The 24096-nt window shown below is 35.8% G+C and overlaps 1 protein-coding gene across 4 annotated transcripts in view; it reads right to left on the bottom strand.

The window, feature by feature from the left end:
* Positions 1–24096, bottom strand: part of BRAF (B-Raf proto-oncogene, serine/threonine kinase) — a 152888-nt gene that overhangs the window by 64837 nt on the left and 63955 nt on the right. For all 4 annotated transcript variants that reach the window (XM_057550501.1, XM_057550502.1, XM_057550503.1 and 1 more), the window contains exons 2-5: positions 22133–22234; positions 10327–10590; positions 1909–2012; positions 957–1059 (exon numbers count right to left, since the gene is read on the bottom strand). In XM_057550501.1, coding sequence (XP_057406484.1) covers positions 957–1059; positions 1909–2012; positions 10327–10590; positions 22133–22234 — 573 coding nt within the window. The remainder of the gene's footprint in view (positions 1–956; positions 1060–1908; positions 2013–10326; positions 10591–22132; positions 22235–24096) is intronic.

The following is a 24096-nucleotide window of genomic DNA, read 5'->3' as shown; positions in this document are numbered from 1 at the left end:
TCCACTGTTCCAGGCCTCATGCTGGTGACACTTAGCTTAGGCTAGGTTCTGGCAAATGCAAAAACCAGATAAAGGGAGAAGTACTGAAGGAGAGCTTTAACATCTATCTTTCTTCAGTCCTCAAGGAGAGCTATTCCACTTCCATTAGTCTATCTTTCAGAAACATTTACACAAGTATGTCAAGATGTATGCAGGAAGAGTCTATTTACCATGTATATAACAGATTTCTTAAAAACTTATATGTCTATTAAGAGAGATGGTTAAATATACCGAATTTATATTCTTATGGACTATTATGCAATCATTATAAAGCTAGGTGTACTGACATGGAAAGATGCCCATGATGCTTTGTTTAACTTAAAAAAAAAAAAATGAAGACTATCATACAAAACATGATTCCATTTTTTAATTTTAAAAAAAAGGAAAAAATGGAAAATAATGAAGGAAAGGGAAGGGAGAAAAAAAAGAAAGGAGAAAACTTTGGGTTCACAGACACAGGTTTTATATACAGAGAGACTTTGGAAGACTACACAATAATCAATTAACAACTGTTTACCTCTGATAGGGTACTTTCACGTTTTTACTTGATATACTTTTGTACCACTCAAATTTTTAAGAATTTTCTTTCAATAGTGAGTATCTATTACTTTTTTTAAAATTATTTTTTAATTGAAATATAGTTGATTTACAATGTTGTGTTAATTTCAGGTGTACAACAAAGTGAGTCAATTATATACATACATATGTTATTACTTTTTAAAATTAAAAATAAAGTATAATGATTAAAACAAAACTCTTTAAATATGTGTTGTTTTTTTTAAATAACAGAACTGATTTTCAACTTAGGTAAAATATCAATGCCAAAATTATTCATCCATACTTCATATTCTCTATAAAAATTCATTCACAAGAACTTGAAGATTTCTGACATTAAAAAAAATATAAAAGGTACATACAAAGTTGTGTGTTGTAAGTGGAACATTCTCCAACACTTCTACATGCAATTCCTCTCCAGTAAGCCAGGAAATATCAGTGTCCCAGCCAATTGGTTTCTTCTCTCTGAAAAGTGTAGACACAGCCTTTCTTGGTTATCATACCTAAAGATCTTCATAAACCTCATGCTGAAGATATGAAAATTGGTTATTGAGGGGCTAGTAATGGTGAGGGAGTTTTGGCTCCCTGGTCTTCCATCGTTAGAAATTTAAATGGCAATAAATTAATTTTTAAGTTTACCCCAAATAAATGTATCACTCTTGGACAAACAGCAGGGTAAAGAGATGTACTCTTTTCTTCAAGTCAGCTCCAGAAAAGACCTACAACAGCAGAAAATGGATTGTTCCTGGGGTCCCAAAAAAAAAAAAAAAAAAAAAATCACAGGTACGGATTTACCTATCCATTCAAAGAAAAAGAGTACTAAAGGGACAATATGCCCCAAAAAGGAGACTTTTTTTTTGTTTTAAAAAAATGGGACTCAAAATTGGGGTTGGGGGACTCATGGCACAATTTTAGATGCTTTCTGAAAAATAGTTCAATATAAAATGTTAATTTTGGTAAGTCTTTTGTGAAACTATGAGTTTATATTAAAAATAAAGGAGTGGAAAAGAGTCCATTATTCAAATAAGACACATAAAAAATAGTTCAAAAATTTTAAGAATCTCAAACCCTAAACAAAGTCATTTGATCAGAGTAACAAACACTATCATCACAAGAAATTATCTAATGTTAACTCCTCAAAGGGCCTACAAGATTTCTTTAGGCTAATTAACTTAGTATTAATATTTTTTTTCCTGAAGTTGATTTTCAATACCCTAGGTTTGGGTAAAGATCTTACAGAAAACCCCAAAATTCCATGTCTGAGGTTTTTTTTTCCTTTTTTAAACAAAGTTTCACATCACATACAAACCATACCCATCCTGAATTCTGTAAACAGCGCAGCACTCTGGGATTAGACCTCTCATCATCAGTGCTTTCTTCAGGCTGTCCCGGACTGTAACTCCACACCTTGCAGGTACCTATGGTATCATAAACATATGCTATGAGGTAAAGGAAATAAATTATATATTTTTCACATCATTGAAAAAAAACAATAATTTACCTTTATAATACCTTTAAAATGTCATATGAATTACTCTGTCAGAAAATTATTTCACTAACTTAATATTAATGGGAAATTATGACTCAAGTATCTATTATTACTCACCAACTTAAATCAAAGCAAAATTTATTTTTAGTTTTTTATTAAAATTACAAAATATCTTAAACATATAAAAGAACAGAAAATACTACAGATCCCTATGTGCTCACCGCTGAGAAATAATAGATGTCAACATTTAAAGCAAAATCAATTTTGATCCAACATTGTTCAAAGCTGAAAACTCTAATCCTTCAATCATAATGATGGTCCCTAAGAGATGTCTTACTGATCCTAAACATAGCAGAAGAAAATACTTGTCTTAATGTGTATAGCTGATATTTGCTGTTTAGTTGTTTAGCACTTTTATTTCCTCTGGGAACCCACCCTTCCCTAAAAACCACATGGTTCTGGAGAGGCCATCAATCACAAGGGTCACCACTTTTCTGGCTACACATGACATAAGCTGGCTAATCAGTTTCCAGTATCCCTAATCCAGGGCTAGATATATGACCCAAACAGTACCAGAGTTCTTTCCTTAACTGCTAGATGGACACTGGGTGAGAGAAGTTTCTGTTTCTATTGTAGTTAAAGTGTTCCAAGAGGATAGAAATCTGGAGTCCCTAATGGCCATCTTCCTTAGTACACTGAGAAAACCTGGCTACAGAATGAAGCTAACCTAAGGAGAAGTAGACATGATATTAGGAGCAGGGAGAAAAGAGGCACTGAAAATAGAGATAAGGATCTTTCTGTATATTTGAAGTTATCTCTATCCTGGCCTTTTCTGCCAGTGACCCATCTCCCCAGATATTAATCCAAATAATGTAAAACTGAAAAAGGACTGACAAACACAGTGTAGACTAAAGTGAAGCAATGGGAGTTCAGGTTGGTCAGTCTTTATGGGGGGAGGGGAGTGCAGACAGAGGAAATGTTAGTTAGTAACAAAATTAAAGGTTTCATTCTTTTAAATCACTAAAGTACTTAGCAAACCAAAAGTTTCCAAAGAAATTGGGAAACTTATGCTAGAGGGGGGAAAATGGAGTGAAAATGAATATAAGACAGCTGAATCTAAACAGTATATTGAAGGGGAACAATCCAGAAAGCCAAATTAGGACCTAAGATTAGAAAACACAGGAGGCAGATTTTAGCTCAATATAACCGTTAAAACTATCCAGCAAGGGAAAAGTTTACCATGAGGGAGTAGGTTCATCATTGGAAATATTCAAGAGACTGGATTGGTACAGTTGATCTTCTTTATTCATAGACTCTGCATTTGCAAATTTGTCTGTTTGCTAAAATTTATTTGTAACCCCAAAATCAATACTTGCAGTGCTTTTGCAGACATGCGCAGAGGACTGAAAAATTTGAGTTGCTCAAGGCATACTTTCCCAGCTGAGGTTAATCAAGGTGACACTGCCTTCTTTTTCTAGCTCTCATACTGTAGACAAGTGCCAGGTGACTTTTAAGCTAATGGACCCCAGTCGGCTGTGAAGAAATAAACAATCTAGGGGCCAATATAAAGAGGCCATCTTTGGCTCATTTATAACAGTAATCCTGCATTTCTCCTAGGAGCAATGGTTCAGTATTCACTAATTCAGTGTTTGCAGGGAATGTATAGAACATAACTACTGCAAATCGTGAGAACTGGCCATACCTTCCAGAAATAATGAACAGAAGGGAAAGCTTACTTTTTCCCTCTGCAACTCATATTCTGCCTACTCTAAAGCAAAAACTTCTTGATTGGCAACCCTATCTTTAGTTTTAAACCCCATCCAATCTATCCTGTCCCCATGTTATCAGTGAAATCTTTCTAAAGAAGGTATTCTTAACATGTGTGTGTGTCAAATACTTCTGAGAACCTGATGAAAGCCTTAGATACTCTCTCTGGAACATAAAATTTCAAGCCTATATATGGACTGCTGAGGAGTCCACTGAACTCAGATTTAGAATCCCATTCTAAGATATAACCTTCCATTTCATTAGTCTTCTCAAAATTTTCCAGTTATTTATAGGACAAAATACAAATTCCTTAATATGGCATACGAGGTCATCAATGGGCTGGGGCTATCAACCTTTCAGTTCCTTTGGTAATTCCCCTCATGCACTCCTGTAATGCCATCTTCTAATATAGCTATGCTCCCTTATGCTTCTCTGAACAGGTTGATTCCAAGGTGTATATATGTTTCATCAGTAGGCAAAAATTTGGTTTTCCACTCTTATCACCAAGGGAAAGTCACCTATCAGTCCTTCATTCACTTCTGTAGGCTGATTTTTGTTCCTTCATGATACCTGTTCAACGGACTGACAGACCAACAGAATAAAACAGAAAGACCAAAGCAGACTCCAACACATAAAGAAAATCAAAATAAAATAAAGGCAGCATCTGAAATAGGATAAAGATGAACTTTTAAATAACTGATGTTGGAACTACTGGAACCAATCTAGGAAAAAAAGGTTCACCCATACTACATACTGTGTACTAGGGTAAATTCCAAATGGATCAAATATTTAAATGTTGAAGGAAGGAGGGGACAAACCATAAAAGAACTGGAAGAAACACATGGCAAGCTCCTTTATAACCTCAAGTGAAGAAGGCCTATAAATCTATGATGCAAAGTCTGGAAGCCATAAAAGAAAAATGTTAAATTCACCTACACATAACTAAGAACTTTTTAGATGGCAAAACACACACAACATACTACAGTCAGCCCTCCATATCGTGGGTGCCACATCCGTGGATTCAACCAACTGAGGATCAAAAATATTCAGAAAAAAATTCCAGAAAGTTCCAAAAAAGCAAAACTTAAATTTGCCTACTATAAGTAATCTAGAGATGATTTAAAGTATACAGGAGGATGTGCATAGGTTATATGCAAATACTATGCCATTTTATATAAGGGACTTGAGCATCCAAGGATTTTGGTATCTTCAGGGGGTCCTGGAACCAATCCCCTGCAGATACTGAGGGACGACTATATAAGCAAAGTCAAAAGACAAATGCAAACTGGGAAAAAAATATTTGCAACTTATATAAGAGGCCTATAATCTTCATGATATATAAAGAGCTCCTGAAAAATTGAGATCAGGATCAACGGGCAAAGGACATGAAAGACAGTTCAGGAAAACAGAAATATAAACGGCCTTCAAACTTATGAAAAGGTGTTCAACCTCAGAGAAGAGCAAACTCAAACTTGCCAAAATATCTTTTATTTATCACATTGGCAAAAATACAAAAGTTTGACGACATACTCTGTTGATGAGGTTATGGTAAACAGGCATCTCATACACTGCTGATAGCAGTGCAAGACTAAGCAAAACCTGTGAAGCAAAATTCAAAAGTTTCTTATCAAAATTACAAATGTAAATTTCTCTTTGATCAAGGAAGCCTACTTTTGGTATACCATAATATATAACTGGTAAACTATAGTACGGTCTATACAATGGAATCTATAGCTATAAAAAAGAATATTTAAGCATGCTATATGTGGAAATGGAAAATTTCCAGGATGGCCTACATAAACATTAAAAGCAAAATACAGAAAGATATATACAGTGTAATGCCTTCTGTGTATGAAGAGGAGTGGAGAAATAAGAATATATCTTTTTATTTTCTTCTTGCTACATAAAGAAACCCAGAAAACACACACACCCACACACCCACCCAAATAAAAATAGTTACCTAAAAGGTACAGGGGAAACTGGATGTATAGAGGTAGAGGTGGAAACAAGATTTCCTGATGTAAATACCACATGAAAGAATTACCTATTCAAAAAGGAAAAGGGGAAGGGGAGCACTGCCTCAAATTTTAAGGCTGAAAAGACTAAAAAGATATTTTCAAAAGAACCAGGTTAATGCCTCTTCTCCAAATTACAAAATTAAATGTCCCTGATTAGGCTGTCAAAGCAGCAATAACTTTTCTCTAAAATAATTTAAAAACAAGCATCCTACCTTAACAAACAAAGTTCTATAGTCAATGTAATCATCTGAGTATTTGCCAAAGGAAAATTTAGACCAAAACAAAATGTATCAGTCTAAACTTTAACATACCAGTTTTTAAAGTGAATATAAATCATCTTTTATCAATGGATTCATGATGGTCCACCACATTACCCTACTTTTGTGTATGTTTAAAATTTTCCATATAAAATGTTCTCTTAAAACCTTAAGAACTCCTTCTTAAAGGAGTGGCCATCAAAATTCAGGTGGCCATCACAATTACTACATGTTTAATTATCTGAGCTAGTAGATTAATTTGGTGGTTTAAATTCTTTACAATGCAGACTTTATTACATGCTTTAAGTGAACTTCATGATACACTGAGATCTCCTTGTATAAACTGGCACAGATTATACATGCTGATATATGGGTTTTTAAAATAAACCTAAATTTATAGCTTCCTGATTTTATCATAATTTATCTTGATGTCAAGTCCTTTTTTAGGACTGTTAAACCAGTCATAATATAGTTTATTATTATAGACTGTTAAACCAATTCACAATATAATAAAAGGAAAAATTTAATATGATCTGCTTATAACATGGTCTTTTTAAAGTAAAAAGAGGCTGACTATATATACTACCAAAACTTCCTAAGGTGAAAGCCATTTTAGAATTAAGTATGCCTCCTGGTCAAGTTGCATTTAACTGACAAAGAACAAGTGATCACAAGATTTTATAAAGGTGGTAGGTCTTTTACTCCTAAATTGCTGGTCCCAATTAAATTGAAACCCAAAACTAAATTTAATCAATTACCTCATTAGACCTCCAAGGGACAAAACTTATCTAGCAACAGATTAAGTCCTTTCACTGTGGCAAAAGTTAATAGAATTTATGAGGAGTCAAGAATGTCCCAGACTTCACAGCTATTTTATTAAAATTAAACACAGTATTTTAAATATCAACATGAGTTAATACTGCTCCATATAGTACTCTGCCTCACAAAGTTACTATGAGGATCAAATGAGAGTATGGGGCAACATTTTTACAAACTGTAAACCACTATGCAACAGGTATTCTTCTTGTCTACAAAAGGATGGAATGTGTAACTCTCTTTCATCACTTGCAGATCTTAGAGGTTTCTGCTTTGCTTTTGCTAAAAATAAAGGGAGAGGGAGGGTATTCCCTGGGGTTCTAGCATTTACTCTAATGATGTCCCTTTACTCAATCTATACCATTAAAACTACTTACTTGTGCTAGTAAGAGAGAGTTTCCTACACGTTTTTGTGCTCTTTACATGTTTTTCCTCAAACTGGCTAAAACAAGGACAGTTTGTTTAGCTTCTTCTTATCTCTTCCATTCCATAAACATTTCTTGCTTTAATTATCGTACAACCAAGGCATGATTTTGAAGGATCCAACATTGCCCTATCTGTTCCCACTGTCCTTCCTTTCATTATGTTAGATACAATCAGGGTTAATACCAATCAGCAGATATTTATTTACAAATCTCAGGCTACGGTAAACCCAAAGCCTCATTCTTTCAAAAATACTTATAGAACACCTACTAGTTGTTAGACACTGAGGAAACCAAAAAAGATAAGCTGCTTTGAGAGCTTCCTCCCCACAGATGTTAAAATTAATTTAGTAGTTTTAGATATTTTTTTCAGACACCTGGTATTTACAGACTTTGAACCAAATCTGCATTTCCCATTGAGAGATCCACTTACAGGTCTGCAACTTGGAAATACCCCATTACTTGTAGACAAAGAGTCCTGTATAAAGATGTTCATATTTTAGCACTGTTAGTAATAACAAAAAAACTGAACATAACCTAGATGTCTGTCAGGATAAACTGTGTTAAACTGAAAAGAATCAGACCTATATGTATCAACACATACATATGTATACCTTGAAATTATAATTTTGAATAAAAAGGACAAGATGTTAAACATTACATACAGTATCATACTATTTCATAAATTAAAAAAAATGCTTATAGGTACATATCCATGTAGTAAAATATAAAAATATTGATTGAATGTACCCCACATTTATCATAGTGGCTACTTCTTGGGGGACAAGGTGGGATGAAGGATGTTTGGGAAGGGAATGAGACAGGTAAGAGGGACCTAAATATATATATGTATGTACGTATGTATGGATATATGTTATATATGTGTGTGTATGTGTAATATGAAGCAAATATAACAAACATTAATACTTGTTCATTGTAGGTGACTAAACACAGGTGTTTAATATATTGTCCTTTATACTTTTCCATATAAATAAGTTTCCTAAATAAAAAAGTTAAAAACCTTATGAATGTTCTTTTCTAAACCTTTGCTACGTCCTCAAATCAGCATGAATATGTTCATTAGTTTTTTTTCCTAGTGGCAACTGTTTCTTTTTAACTTTCTATTTTTCTTTTGTCCTATGTTCTTTGAATTTTTCCAACTCTACTATGAAAAATTTCAAACACAGAAAATTAGAAGGAGTGGTACAATTAACATCCAAGTTCTCTCAGATCCTAGAATTATTTTTTCATATTTGTTTTCTCTCTTTAACATTTTGTTTCCATCATACCATTTGAAAGTTCTAAATTGACTGATTGAGATAGAATTCAGAATAGTGGTTACTCTTGAAGGTGGTCACTGAATTGAGGGAGCACAAAGAGAACACTCACATTAGAAATGTTCTATATCTTGGTCTGCATGGCACTTACACATGTAGAAAGTCACTGAGCTGTACACCTGAGGTTTGTACACTTTACTATATGTAAGTTTTATTTCAAAAAAGGGGCGGGAGGGGGGTTGCAGGCATCATGACAATTTACCCCTAAATATTTAAGCATGTATTTCCTAAGAATAAAGACATTCTCCTACATAAAAATATTTCTATTGTCACACTTAAGAAAACTAATAATTCCATAAGAACATATTATATTCAATCAACACTCAACATTTCCTATCTCAAGAAGGACTTCTACAGCTCTTCCCCACCCTGGTCCCAAACCAGGATCACACAATGCATTTGTTTGTTTTGTCTCTTCAGTCTTATTCAGTGTAGAATAACCCCAACCTTTTATCCTCCATGACATTGAGTCCAGGCTGTTTGTCTTATAGAATGTCCACCTTCTGGATTTGTCTACTTGCTTCCTCATGGTGCTTAACTTTTCCCTTTATCCCGTGTTTCTCATAAAATGGAAAGTCCAGAAGCTTAACATTCAACACAATCATTTTTAGCAATAATACTTCAGAGATGATGACTCATCCACTGAGTTTTACATTTTAAGGCCACCTAGAAATTCTACTTGGTTCCTTCTTAGGAATCTAATCTTGCTATTTTTAAGTCTTCTAATGCACTGATGGTAGACTGTTTCCTTGCATATTATAACTTGTGATTTTGACCTTGTCATTGAGGCATTCTGAATTCCATGAGACCTATATGGGCTACAGGAGGGTTTGCATTTGTTTCTGCCCAGTGCCTGAATGCTATTGCCACTTCAGCACCAGTTGTTAATTTCTTGGGTTAAGAATTCCTGAATAATGCAGGTAATATAATTATGAACCCCACACGCTATGATAAGAACAGGTCTATAGTTAAGAATTCACAAGGGAAACTTTAACCTTTATTTGGAGCCCTGGCACTAGTACTCAGACTTGAGTGTGGTTCAAGTTTGACAGACAGGTATAAATGTCAAATCCGACACTAAAAACAATGCAATTGGGGCTTCCCTGGCGGCGCAGTGGTTGAGAATCTGCCTGCTAATGCAGGGGACACGGGTTCGAGCCCTGGTCTGGGAAGATCCCACATGCCACGGAGCAACTGGGCCCGTGAGCCACAACTACTGAGCCTGCGCGTCTGGAGCCTGTGCCCCGCAACAGGAGGGGCCCCGATAGTGAAAGGCCCGCGCACCGCGATGAAGAGCGGTCCCCGCACCGCGATGAAGAGTGGCCCCCGCTTGCCACAACTAGAGAAAGCCCTCGCACGAACCGAAGACCCAACACAGCCAAAAATAAATAAATAAATAAATAAATAAATAAAGTAGCTATTAAAAAAAAAAAACAAAAAAAAACAATGCAATTTGTTCCAGTTAAGGAACACAGACTTAGGCACCAAATAATTATGTCTTTTCCATTCTTGTTTGAAATGGATGCTTACATTTGCATGACCACTGGGTATCACATTTCATTTTCAACAACTAGTCTTTCTGAAAAATACAAAGAAAAAGCAATGATGATATTAAAGTTGACTCACCACTGTCCTCTGTTTATTGGGCAGGAAGACTCTAACGATAGGTTTTTGTGGTGACTTGGGGTTGCTCCGTGACACATCTGTGGGATTTTGAAAAACTGAAAGAGATGAAGGCAGCACTGAAAGGCTAGAAGAGGAAGAAGATGTAACGGTGTCTGTTGATGCAGAGCTAGAAACAGAAAAATCAGTTCCATTCCCCAGGGATTCCAATAACTGTTGTTCTCTTTGTTGGAGGGCATCTAGCTTGCTGGTGTATTCTTCATAGGCCTATAAAATAAAGTAGACTTACATTGAATCTGGACTTTTTCCTGACAGTAACAAAAGGAAATATGAAATTTAAGTCTTTGATTATAATCTCTTTATAATCTAGCTAACACGATTCTGTATTACAAATTACAAAATAAGTGTTGGAAGTATTGTAAATTAGTACTTTTACCTTTAAATTGATAAATATTTTGTTATAAGACACTACATCTAGAAAGTGACACACACACACACATATATATGTCTATAATAGCCATGAATATTAATTTTAAAAAACCAGTATTTGCAATTTTCTGGCCAAATCACAATTTATCTTCCAAACTACATATCTAACATAAGATAAAATACTAATACATCACAGATAAATACCCTCTCTATTAATTTTTTTTCCAGAAAAGTTGTAGGCATATAAGGTTTCATACTTCTCTCTGCCTCTCTCTCTCTAAAGAACTGAGAGAGAGGCTGCAAAGGATATGAGGTGTTAGAGAGATCTGTCAAAACACAAGACTAAGGTACACAGTGTCAGATCTCACCATTACCACCAAAATCTCCTCAACAGGGATTAGAGGATGTATAACTGCCACTTTTTTTTCTGAAACAGCTATTAGTTAAAATACCTTCTTTTACTCACGATGGATATCTTATGACCTCCCTTTTCCCATCAAATACTGCTTAGAGAATAGAATTTTGTTTGAAAAGGTAGTTTACACCCTGCAGTCAAGAAATTTTGAGGCCATTATCCGTCAGGGTATCTTTCTAGAAGTTTCATTTTACTAAAGCTACAAGGTCAAATGATCACATAAGATAGCATATTCTAAAAGTAGGAAGAATCTTGGAAACAGAATGATATTGAAAATAAAGAGATGGAATGAACTGGAATGTATGTGTCCATGGTTCTTTGAGGCAGTAGTAATCACCTTCTCCCACACTATAATCCACCATGTCTCCTTACCACCCCAAATAGATGCAACACTATAATTTATGAAAGGCTACAAAGATTTAAAAAGATATAAAAGAATCAAAGATTTTTAAAAATGGCATTTCCCATCACTTATTGGGCTACAAAGAAGCAGGTGGATGCATTTTTATTTGTGCAATTATTGTACATGAGAAATAAACAAAGAACGTTCTTGATACAAGATAAGAGTAAGGAAAGAGGGGGGGTCTTAAAAGGTTAGCATTTAGATAGATGGAGTTAAGTGGGGAGAATAAAGTACTGTGTAGCACAGGAGAAATTTTGTAACAGAGTAAGGAGGTAAGAAATTTTAAGACATAGAGGAAAACTCTGGACTAGCATAGCTGAACGTCATACAATACCTGGGACATATCAAGGGATCAATAGATGTTTGTGAAATTTAAGTGAAGAACAGGAACACAAATAATAAGACTGGAAAAGTGGGTAAGGGACCAGCTTGTAGAGAATGTATATATTATGTTATGAAGCCTGAACTTCATTCTATAAGCAAGGGAGAATTATCTAAGGTAGAGGAGAATAAAGGAGAAATTTCATTTCAATATAGGCCACCACACCTGATATGCTTGATCCTACCATATAATTTTGGGGGGGTTGGGGAGGGAAAATACTAAAATGAGCTACTGAAGTAAACTACACCAAAATGTCCTCTCCTTTACAATCTAATAGTTGTCCAAAGCTGACCATGAAATGTTTCACAGCATCTCAGGCACTATAACCAAATCAGTCCAAAATTTTCTGAGCTGTATTTCTATTTAGCTTTCAGTTCGATGGGCTAATTACTTAAGGGAATCTTTTTCAGTATGATCCACTTATTGAGATTTTGATCATTCGATAAATACATATTGCGCACACACGTACCTAGTAGAGTTTGGGACTCAAACCACAAAAATGACGACTAACACAATTCCTACACTTTGGAGATTATGTACATGCAGCCTGGGAGACTAAAATTCCTCCTTGCGTAGATCAAATATTCTTATTTACTGTCACCTGGGCAAGTACATTTACTACACAAAGTTAGGCTTAGGAAAAGTAATAAATGTAAACAAATTTTCTGAATGTTATTTCTTTATTAAAATACTAGCCTTAATTTTTGAAAATATATTGTTCCCTCCACTGTGGATTACAATCTATTATTTCACTGCATTTATCAATAACTCTTCCTTAAGTACAAAACATTTACTTATTCTACCTCTCTCCATCCTCATAGCTGCAATCTACCAAGGTACTTGCCTACCTTGTTTTGTACCTGGCTTGACTCATTTCACCCCATTATCCTTGCTGCATTCTGTGTGGATGCTGATTACTCTTACAACATTCCTGCCTTGAAGTTCTCTAAACCTCGTATCTATAAAGGCGTTTGTTTCTACTCTACCTTCAAGATCCAGAGATACAAACAGTTCTTTACCAAAGAGTTCCAAATGATGACAAGATCTCAACTGGGGACCTCCCATACCCCGATGCACACACACTTATCACACTGTCTTAAATTTCATCCTCACTACCACACTAATCTGTTCATTGTCAACATTAATCCCTTAATGTTTTTCAGATTTCTTTGCTGTTTTACTTCCCATACTTTGTGGCTCACCATTTCAACAATGCCAATGGTAACATCTTAGATTGTCTGGTTAATTCTTATTCTTTTACCAACTTGCTTGTCAAATACCAACTTTGGATAAATTCTATCATTCAATTACTCCATTCTTTCTCTCAGGTTACCACACATTACTGAAGAAAAAATAATAAAACAAGGCCAACTGGTTCCATTATCAATTCATGGAAATTAGTCTTTCACACTACTATATGAAAATTTGTACTTATTTATTTAATTTTTTAAAAATTAATTAATTAATTTATTTTTGGCTGCGTTGGGTCTTCGTTGCTACGCACGGGCTTTCTCTAGTTGCGGTGAGTGGGGGTTACTCTTCATCGCAGCACGCGGGCTTCTCATTGCGGTGGCTTCTCTTGCTGCGGAGCACAGGCTCTAGGCGCGTGGGCTTCAGTAGTTGTAGCACACAGGCTCAGTAGTTGTGGCTCCTGGGCTTTAGAGCGCAGGCTCAGTAGTTGTGGCGCACGGGCTTAGTTGCTCCACGGCATGTGGGATCTTTCCAGACCAGGGCTCGAACCCGTGTCCACTGCATTGGCAGGCGGATTCTTAACCACTGTGCCACCAGGGAAGCCCCTGTACTTATTTTTAATTCATATTACATTTCTCACAATACTTACTCCCACCCTTCTTATGCTTCTCTGGATCCTAACTTCATCCCCCAACCTTTAATTCACTCAAGAAAATAGCATTACCTTCAAATTTACTCTGAAGATCAAAGCCATCAAATAAAAGCTTCCTCTTCTTTCTTTGTCCAATCAATTCTCCCCGTCTTTCCCCATCCTTCTTTTCCTCTCAACTTAGTGTTAACACTGGGTGTTTAGAGCCTCTTCTGTAAAGGCCTTGGTTCATCATTATCTCCATTTTCTCTCATATCTTCCAACTTTCCCTTTTTCTCTGTTTTCTTACCCTGCAAACTTGAGCAAGTCCTACCACATAAACATACACCTCAAGCACCATTACCACCATCAACAAAATTCCTTTGGTGCTTCAAGAAGCTGCAGAAACCAGATATTTCTTCAGGAGGCAGCGTTTCCAAAACCCCATTCCTTCTCATCAAAATCCTACTTATTTTTCAAAGTTTAATTCAAAGGTCTGCTTGATAAAAATCCAAAAGCGGTATTTTCTTTTCACCTCCTTTGGAGTATTACCACACTCTTCTTTATATGGCTTTTTAAAAAATCATTTGTGAAAAAACTTTGTGAGCATTAAGTGAAATAATACTAGCAAAGGAAGCTATTACAGCAAAAACCCAATAAATACTTTTATTAGTAGTAATAACTGGTACTAGTTCTTATCGTTATTACTGTATTACTTCGCTGAGTTCTCAACATGACTCTACTAAACTATAAGGTAGTTGAGGGCACAGCTCATGTTATTTATTTCTTTATTTATTTATTCATTCATTTAATGGATTCTTTTTTCAAACTTAAGTATAGTTCATTTATTTTTGAACTTAAAAAAGAATGTAAGAACACAATATTATTAAGATGAAAATACTCCTCATATTGATCTACAGATTCAATGCAATCCTTATCAAAATCCCAGCTGGCTTTTCTTTTGCAGAAATGGAAAAGCTGATCTTAAAATTCACACAGAAGTATAAAGTACTTGGAATAACCAAAACAATCTTGAAAAAGAACAGAGTTTGGAGATTTACATTTCCTGATTTCAAAAGTTACTATAAAGCTACAGTAATCAAAACATATGATACTGATACACATATTAAAAAACACAATAGATTGAGAGTCCAGAAAAAAAGGCTTACATTTATGGTTAACTGGTTTTTGACAATGTTACTGGTACAACTGAATATCTGCATGCAGAAGAATGAAGTTGGACTACTACCTAACATCATATTACAAAATTAACTCAAAGTGTATCATACACTTAAAAGTAAGAGCTAAAACTAAAAAACTCTTAGAAGAAAACATAGAAGTAAATCATCATGACCCTGGATTAGGCAATGGTTTCTTAGATGACACACCAAAACACAGCAACCAAAGAAAAAGTAGATAAACTCGACTTCATCAAAATTAAAGCTTCTGTGCTTCAAAAGACACTATCAAGAGAGTCAAAAAAAGACATCTCACAGAATGGGAGAAAATATTTGCAAATCATATCTGATAAGGATTTCCTACCAAGAATATATAAAGAACTCTTACAACTCAGTCATAAAAAGACAACCCAGTTTTTTAAATGGGCAAAGGATTTGAATAGACATTTTTCCCAAGAAGATATACAAATGGCTAATAAGCACATGAAAAAGATGCTTAATATCATTAGTCACCAAAGAATTACAAATCAAAATACCACAATGAGATGCCAATTCACACCTGCTAGGATGGCAATAATAATAACAAAATGGAAACTAACAAGTGTTGGTGATGAGGTAGAGGAACTGGAACCCTCACACATCGCTGGTGGGAATGTAAAATGGTGCAGCCACTTCGGAAAACAGTCTGGTAGTTCCTCAAAAAGTTAAAACACAGAGTTACCAAAGGACACAGCAATTCCATCCCTAGGTACATAACTAAAAGAACTGAAAACATATGCCCACCACAAAAACCTGTACATGAATGTTCATAGCAGCTTTATTCATGATAGCCCAAAAGTGGAAACAACCTAAATGTCCATCAGTTGATTAATGGATAAACAAAATGTGACATATCCACATGATAGAATATTAGTCATAAAAAGGAATAAATGCTACAATGAATGCTACATGCTACAACCTGGTTGAATTTTGGAAACATTCTGCTAAGGTGAAAGCAGCCTGTCACAAAAGGCCACATTGTGTATGATTCCATTTACACGAAATGTCCAAATAGGCAAATCCATAGATTTAGAAAGTAGATCAGTGGTTGCCAGGGGCTGGAGAGAACGACTGCCAATGGGTAAAGTGTTTCTTTTTGAGGTGATGAAAATGTTTTGGAATTAGATGGTGGTGATGACTGTCCAATTCTGTGCATATGCTATATACTACGCAATTGTACACTTTAAAAAAGTGAATCTTATGGTATATGAATTATTTCCCAATTAAAAATGGGAAGATGGGGACTTCCCTGGCAGTCCAGTGATTAAGACTTCACCTCCCAATGCAGGGGGTTTGGGTTCAATCCCTGGTGGGGGAGCTAAGATCCCACATGCCTCATGGCCAAAAAACCAGAACATAAACAACAGAAGCAATATTGTAACAAATTCAATAAAGACTTCAAAAAAATAATAAATAAAAAAATAAAAATGGGAAGAAAATTAAGGACGTACTTAATTAAAACATAATGGGAAAAGGCAGTGGAAGAAAAAATTTTTATCATTAGAGTTCATTATATTTATTCTTTTGAACTTAATCTTACAAGATACAATGAAATCTTTCAAACTACCCATGTGTAATAATTAATGAACTGTTCTGCATTCCAAAAGAAGCACCTAGCTTCCTGTATTATTTTCTTTGCAGATTTTTTTTGGGGAGGGCCACACTGAGTGGTATGCAGAACTTCCCTGACCAGGGATTGAACCTGTGCCCCTTGTACTAGACGCACAGAATCTTAACCACTGGACCACCATGGGAGTCCCAGTATTATTTTCATTGCAGTATTTGTTTTGATAAATGTCTCTGTATTATCCTGGGTTCTACACAGACTACAGATCAGAAAGGCTGTCAGCATCATAATAATGATATAGCAATTAAGAGCACAGGCTCTGATAAAAAAGAAAAAAAAAAAAGAAAAGAAGACATACACGTGGGGAAAATGTAAGCAGTTATAGAAGACTCACAAAAAAAAGAAAAAGAACACAGGTTCTGAATTCAGTATGTCTGGCTTCAAACTTTGGCTACCCCATTACTAGTTGTGTAACCCTCGTCATGTTATTATTAAAACCCTCTGTGCCTGAGCTTCTTCATCTATAAAATGGAAATGAGAATATTAAATGTAACTCACAGGGCAGGCTGAGGATTAAATGACCTACTGTATGCTTAGAACAGTTCCTGGCACAGCAAGCACTCAATAAATGTTAGGAGCTTTATTGTCATCATCTGTCTGCCTGCAGGGGACTCCAGCATACATATAAATTCGGTGGTAGCTTAGATTCAGTGTGTTAACACTAGATATGTAGGGTTATTCCAGAAACTTTATCTCTTCATCTCTGGAATCCAATATATCAGGTCTAGAAAGAAGAATCTACTACTGGAAAAGCATCTAGCATTATATCTTACACACAGAAGGCATTCAAATAATTTGTTGGATGAGTAGATACAGAAGAATTGGGAGAAAAATAAGAAATTCTGGGAAATGACTTTTAGGGGAAACTCATCTTCTCTTCCTCTGTATGATGGTAAAAAGAAAAGACTGGAACCAAAGACTGAAAAGACAAACCTGAAATTCTTTAGAGTACAATAGTTCATTTCACTGCAGTTATCATCAAGGGAATCAACAGAATGTTAATTATTATTCATATGCCAGTTGGAGAAAATCCAGAACTTAAAAGCTCATTTTTAAATAAATTAGTACATAGAAAAAAGAAAGTCACGAGGATTTCTGATGGTGATATAAGTGATTTCATTCTGTTCTGCTACAAGGAAGAAATGGAGAGATAGGTAAAGATTTATCTTTCTATGAAAACACCAAAGGGGTTTCTTTCGAAATGCTATAGCACAACTTCTACCTGCCAGTGCACAAACTAATCGGAAGCCAAATTGTGAACACTGGGAAAATTTTACTTTTTAGCCTCTTATTTCAGGAAATGTAAGCACAGTCACTAGTCTAGGGGTGTATGTAACCCCATTCTGGTTGGTGAAATGTAAAGACTTGTAAGGAATTTGGGGGGGAAGGTTTTCCTCCTTGAAAGGGCTCAGTACACCAGAGAACATCTGTGATCTCTTCTTCCCTATTTGACGTGTTGTGTTAGAGTACAATTCTCAGATGTGCTGCAGTTATGACAGAAAAACCAAAAGGACTACAGCAATCTACCCCAGTGTCTGACAACCTTGAGCTGTAGAACAATCTTTGAATAATTTACCTCCATGTTTCTTGTTATGGGAGCGGAAATTAAAACCCCTACATGTTTGGACAAATTGGTATTTGTTATTTGCAGATTAAAAACATTTGTAATTTTTATAGATCTCCTAGACTTATTCTCTAATTTTTCCAATCTTTCCTTTAATATTTTCCATCTTTGTTTTTTTCTACTTTCTGGAAGATGTCCTTAACTTTATAGCATTTGTTTGTTTGTCTGTTTATATGCACATGCAGATACACACACATATGTATTTAAATTTTCTGTTATGCCATTTTAATTTACTATTTTAGCTTCCAAGAGCTCTTTCTTTTTTTTTTTTATTTTTAATTAACTAATTTTTATTTATTAAGTTGGCTGCGTTGGGTCTCCACTGCTGCACACGGGCTTTCTCTAGTTGTGGTGAGCGGGGGCTACTCTTCGTTGTGGTGCACAGGCTTCTCATTGCGGTGGCTTCTCTTGTTGTGGAGCACAGGCTCTAGGCACGCGGGGCTCAGTAGTTGTGGCTCGTGGGTTCTAGAGCACAGGCTCAGTAGTTGTGGCACGTGGGCTCAGCAGTTGTGGTGCATGGGCTTAGTTGCTTCATGGCATGTGGGATCTTCCCAGACCAGGGCTAGAACCCGTGTCCCCTGCATTGGCAGGCGGATTCTTAACCACTGCGCCACCAGGGAAGTCCCAAGAGCTCTTTCTTATTCTCTATTACTTTTGCTTCTTTAGTACAACCATGAAATAAGAACAGATTACTATATTTTCTCTTATCTTTGATGTTAATTATAGTTATTTTCAAATTTTCTTCTGTTTTCTGCACTGTTTCTGAGTTCCTTTTGACCATTTCTGCCATTATCTTTCCTGTTAACAGCTTTCTTTAAATATCTGGTTATTTATTTATCATTTTAAAAAATTATTTATTTATTATTTGATTTTTGGCTGTGTTGGGTCTTCTTGCTGCGCGCGGGCTTTCTCTAGTTGCGGCGAGCGGGGGCTACTCTTGGTTGCGGTGCGCAGGCTTCTCACTGAGGTGGCTTGTCTTATTGCAGACCACGGGCTCTAGGCATGCAGGCTCAGTAGTTGTGGCTCACAGGCTCTAGAGCGCAGGCTCAGTTGTTGTGGCACACAGGCTTAGTTGCTCCATGGCATGTGGGATCTTCCTGGACCAGGGCTCGAACCTATGTGCCCTGCATTGGCAGGCGGATTCTTAACCACTGTGCCACCAGGGAAGTCCCTATCTGGTTATTCTTAACTGTCCATTCATATTTAAGAGTTAAGGACTCTTAAGATGTCAATACTACCCAAAGCAGTCTACAGATGCAATGTAATCCCTACCAAAATGGCAATGTGTTTGGAGAAATAGAAAAATCCATCCTGAAATTCATGAGGAAATTCAAGGGATCCCAAATAGCCAAAACAATTTTGAAAAAGAAGAACAAAGCTGGAGATTTGCATTTCCACAATGAGATACCACTTCACACTCATTAGGATGCCTATTATTAAACACACACACACACACACACACACACACACACACAGAAAATAAGTCTAGGCAAGGATATAAAGGATTGTTAGTGGGAATGCAAAATGTAGTTGCTTATGGAAAAGAGAATGGCAATTCCTTAAAAAATTAAATACAGAACTGTCTTATGATTCAGTAATTCCACTTCTGGGTATACACCCCCAAAAGAAGTAAAATCAGCATTATTCACAGTAACCAAAAGGTGGAAACAACCAACCAGTGAGGGCAGCCATCGACAGATAAATGGATAAATAAAATGTGATATATACATACAATGGAATATTATTCAGCCTTAAATTGGAAGAAAATTCTGACACATGCTTCAACATGGATGAAGCTTGAAGACATTATGCTAAATGAAATCAGCCAGTTACAGGAAATATGTTGGAATTCCACTTACGTGACATTCTAGAGTAGTAAAATTCATAGAGACAGAAAGGAGAATGGTGGGTCTCAGTGGGTAATCAGTAGATTACCCACTTAAGGGCCTTCAAATAGCAATACCCACAAGTCTTCTCCCTGGGCCTGGTCAACTTTCCTCAGGGAAGAATACTGTCATCTGCAGCCAGGCTCCTCTTCACAGTATATCAAACGGTGGTAAGTTCAATGTTTTATTATTTCTATGTTTATTTGCTGTAACCCACTCCCCTGATTAAAATACAAGCTATCTGAAGGCAGAGATTTGGCTGGGGGGTGGGGTGGGTGGGGTGGTTGTTTTTTGTTATATCCCCTGAGCTTAGACAAGTACAAATATTAGCAGGCACTCAAAAATTATCTGTTGAACAAATGAATCAAAGATTTACGGAGCACTTAATATGTGTCAGGAACTATGCTATCTCATAATTATAAACTCAATTTAATCTTTAAATTACCATATGTGTGATATAGTCCCATTTTACCAATGAGGTGAGGTATAAGGAGGTTAGGTAACCTGTCTGCATAAATTAAGGCAGAGCCAGAATTTAAACACAGGGTCTGCGTGACTCCATGGTTCATCTTAACCACTGTATTATACTGCCCTCTACAGAGAAATTGTGTAACGTTAGTCCCTGAGAGTAAGAATCTACATGCTAATGATATAACCTACGAGGTATAGTCTGCTGTATACCGTCCTCGTTAGATGTAATTCAAATAGTAAAAAGCCTGAAGCATATGTGTGTGGAGGGGTAGTAAATCCCTGCAACAGTGAGACATGGTGATCGATGCAAATGTATTACATCTGAGGATGGGGAAAGTTTCCTGACACAAAATGGTTGGCAGAAAAACTGCTGGTTAAGTTGTCTAATTCTGATTAACAAAGAATTACTATTTCACCAGGACTTTGCCTCCTTATGACTCCTTTGCTTGTTCTCCTCACACATACAAGTAAAACAGACAGCATGGGATATTAGAAAGTACACTAACTATATTCAGAGGTATGAATTCTAGTCCTAGCACCGATACTAACTGGCAGTGTGCTCTGTGATAAGCCATATGAAGAAGAGAACAGTTTATTAGCAGTTACTTCCAAACTTCCAAGTTTATTTTAGAAATGCAAGCTTACCTTCTCTTGAAATACTGAAGATTTAACTTACCCTTTAAAAGTAATTAGATTACTAAATTAGAATTTTCGTTTAGGAGTCTGTCAATCCATGCCTAAAAATCTCTGGCATTTGAAGGCAAATGGTAACCTGATCATTTGTAATTTAGCGTTCTCTCCCAGTATGACTAGTGATTACAGTTGGAGCCAGCTTTTAGAGAGACAGCCAGGATAGTGTAGTGGTAAGCAGTGTGGGCCGTGGAGCCTGACTGTGTAGATGCCATAACAGCTTCCTAGCTGTGGAACCTGAGTGACTTACATAGGAAACTAATGCCAAGAAAGCCTATCTGTGATTGTAACAGTAACTACTACCTCATAGGATTAAGAACAATGAGTAATCAATAAATTTACAATGACGTTAAAGGCTTGATACAAAAGCCTGAAGGCACTATCAAACAGTAAGGCTAAGCAATTTTGAGCTATTTAAATACTGTAGACTTTACCCATAAGGAAGCAAAAACCTATTTTGTGGGGATTTGTTCTGGGAAAAAGATATTTCACAAAATTCTCCCCATTTTCTAATATGGTAACTAGTTTGCTGACCTCCAGAAAAGACTGTTTTCTCTCTCTCTTTTTTCACTAATTTTTTTTTTTTTAAACCAGGGTGATATTTTGAAGCTTATATACGCCTTCTCCTTTAGTTTTGATATTTTCCAAATTAGAAAATACTACATATTTATTGTAACAAGTGAAACAAGATTAAAAAGTACAATAAAGACAAAGCTAATTCTCTCTTCCCATATCTACTTCTAATCCCACTCCCTAAAATAACCAATATTACCAGTACAAATGCTTTTTTATAAGTTCATTTTCTTCTTTTCAAAATTACTACATATATGATACTCAAAAGCTTACCTCCAGATATATTGATGGTGGATTATGCTCCCCACCAAATTTGTCCAGTAGGGCCTCTATATGCTCCTGTGTCAACTTAATCATTTGTTTGATATTCCACACCTAAAAAATATTTTGAAAGAATGTGAATACAAATCATTTAGAATATGAATTAGAAATATTTTAACATTTCTATTAAAATATTGCAGTAACTGCCAGTGTTCCTTGAAATTTAAAGCTTAGAGACCTTAGAGATCATTTAGTATAGTGGGTTTTCCCTTTTATTATTAAACTTCTTTAAATTTTTTCCTACACTAGTAACACAATATATTCTCAACTATAAAAGATTTAAGTGATACATGAGTATTCAGGAACAAGCAATGAAAATCTCTTTTCACTTTCCCCACATTGCTGGGCCCCCTGCCTAAAAGGTAAGTGCTGTTTACAGTTTGATATACATTATTCCATGTCTCCTTTTCACTCAAGTAAAAAACATAAATATATACATATATAAAATATACAACTATATATAATATAAATATTACATATTAAAATATTTTTAACACTTGCTTTTTTCACCAAACAACATGCCTCAGAATTCTTTCCATGTTAATACACATGTATTTTACTCCGTTTAAAGGGTTGTATAAGCATCCTTTTAAATGGCTGAAGTAAGTATAGATACAAAACATTCATTTCAAAATATTGTTATGACACTGCTTATTTCAACGGTCTTCAAACTTCAACGGTAACCTAAGGTTAGGTCGACATGGATCATTTTAGGAGAATCAATTTCCAGATCCTCAATGTCTATCTGTACTCTTCCTAATTGATCTGCTTTAGAATTAGTTCTCCTTTCTTCCTCTCCTTTTAAAATTACCACTTTGTAAGAGAAAGGCAAAGTTCTTATCCATCTCAAATCCTACTAAGGTGCACTGTTCTGAGCTGTATAAACTTCAAAGCACCTAACAAACAAAAGAAGAAGGAAAATCCCTTGGAAAAAAGGGGGAAAATTAAGAGCAAGACCTTATTTTATTAATGAAACACATTCTTGGGAAGGCTCCAAGCCTCATCCATTTATCCAGCAAGCCAGCTGAGAATTCAGAAGTCTCAGCCAGCTGAGAATTCAGAAGTCTAGAATTCAGAAATCATAATACAGGCACATATTACATGTTTATTTTAAGATAAATAAGAAGTCAGATTTTTTTTCCTTAATGATAAATGAGTTCAATTTATCTGAGTGGTGTGAGAATCTGCTTTGCAAATTACCATACGGTATATGATAGATACTCTCTATAAACTGAATGATTTGAATCTGCAATTTTAAGGTGTAACCAAAATGTATTTAACATATACTAGAAATCATGGCCTTTTAAATTATTAAAGTTATAATGAAAAAACGTGAGACAATTTTCTAAAAAATTTTTATTCATTTATTTATTTATTTTTTGGCTGCACTGGGTATTTGTTGCTGCACGCGGGCTTTCTCTAGTTGTGGCGAGCAGGGGCTACTCTTCATTGCGGTGCATGGACTTCTCATTGCGGTGGCTTCTCTTGTTGCGGAGCATGGGCTCTGGTGCGTGGGCTTCAGTAGTTGTGGCACGTGGACTCAGTAGTTGTGGCTCGCGGGCTCTAGAGCACAGGTTCAGTAGTTGTGGTGCACAGGCTTAGTTGCTCCACGGTATGTGGGATCTTCCCGGACTAGGGCTCGAACCCGTGTCCCCTGCATTGGCAGGCGGATTCTTAACCACTGAGCCAACAGCGAAGTCCCAAAAATGTGAGACAATTTAAAAATGTACAAGGGAGAATAAGTGAGCAAAGGGTTTCAGAACCCTTGGTTTATTTAATAATTCCTTACTAGAGGACATTTAGATTATTTCATTTTTCTCAACTTCAAACAATTCAGTGAATAGCTCTGAAATGCCTTTCTGGGCAAAGGTACAAGTTTTCCTTTTAGATACTAAGGCAAAGGATTCCTGGATTGA

The sequence above is a fragment of the Balaenoptera acutorostrata genome, chromosome 7 (genome assembly GCF_949987535.1).
Source record: "Balaenoptera acutorostrata chromosome 7, mBalAcu1.1, whole genome shotgun sequence".
NCBI lineage: Eukaryota > Metazoa > Chordata > Mammalia > Artiodactyla > Balaenopteridae > Balaenoptera > Balaenoptera acutorostrata.
The sequence above is the reverse complement of the archived record's forward strand: the minus strand, read 5'-3'. Positions and strand labels throughout refer to the sequence as shown.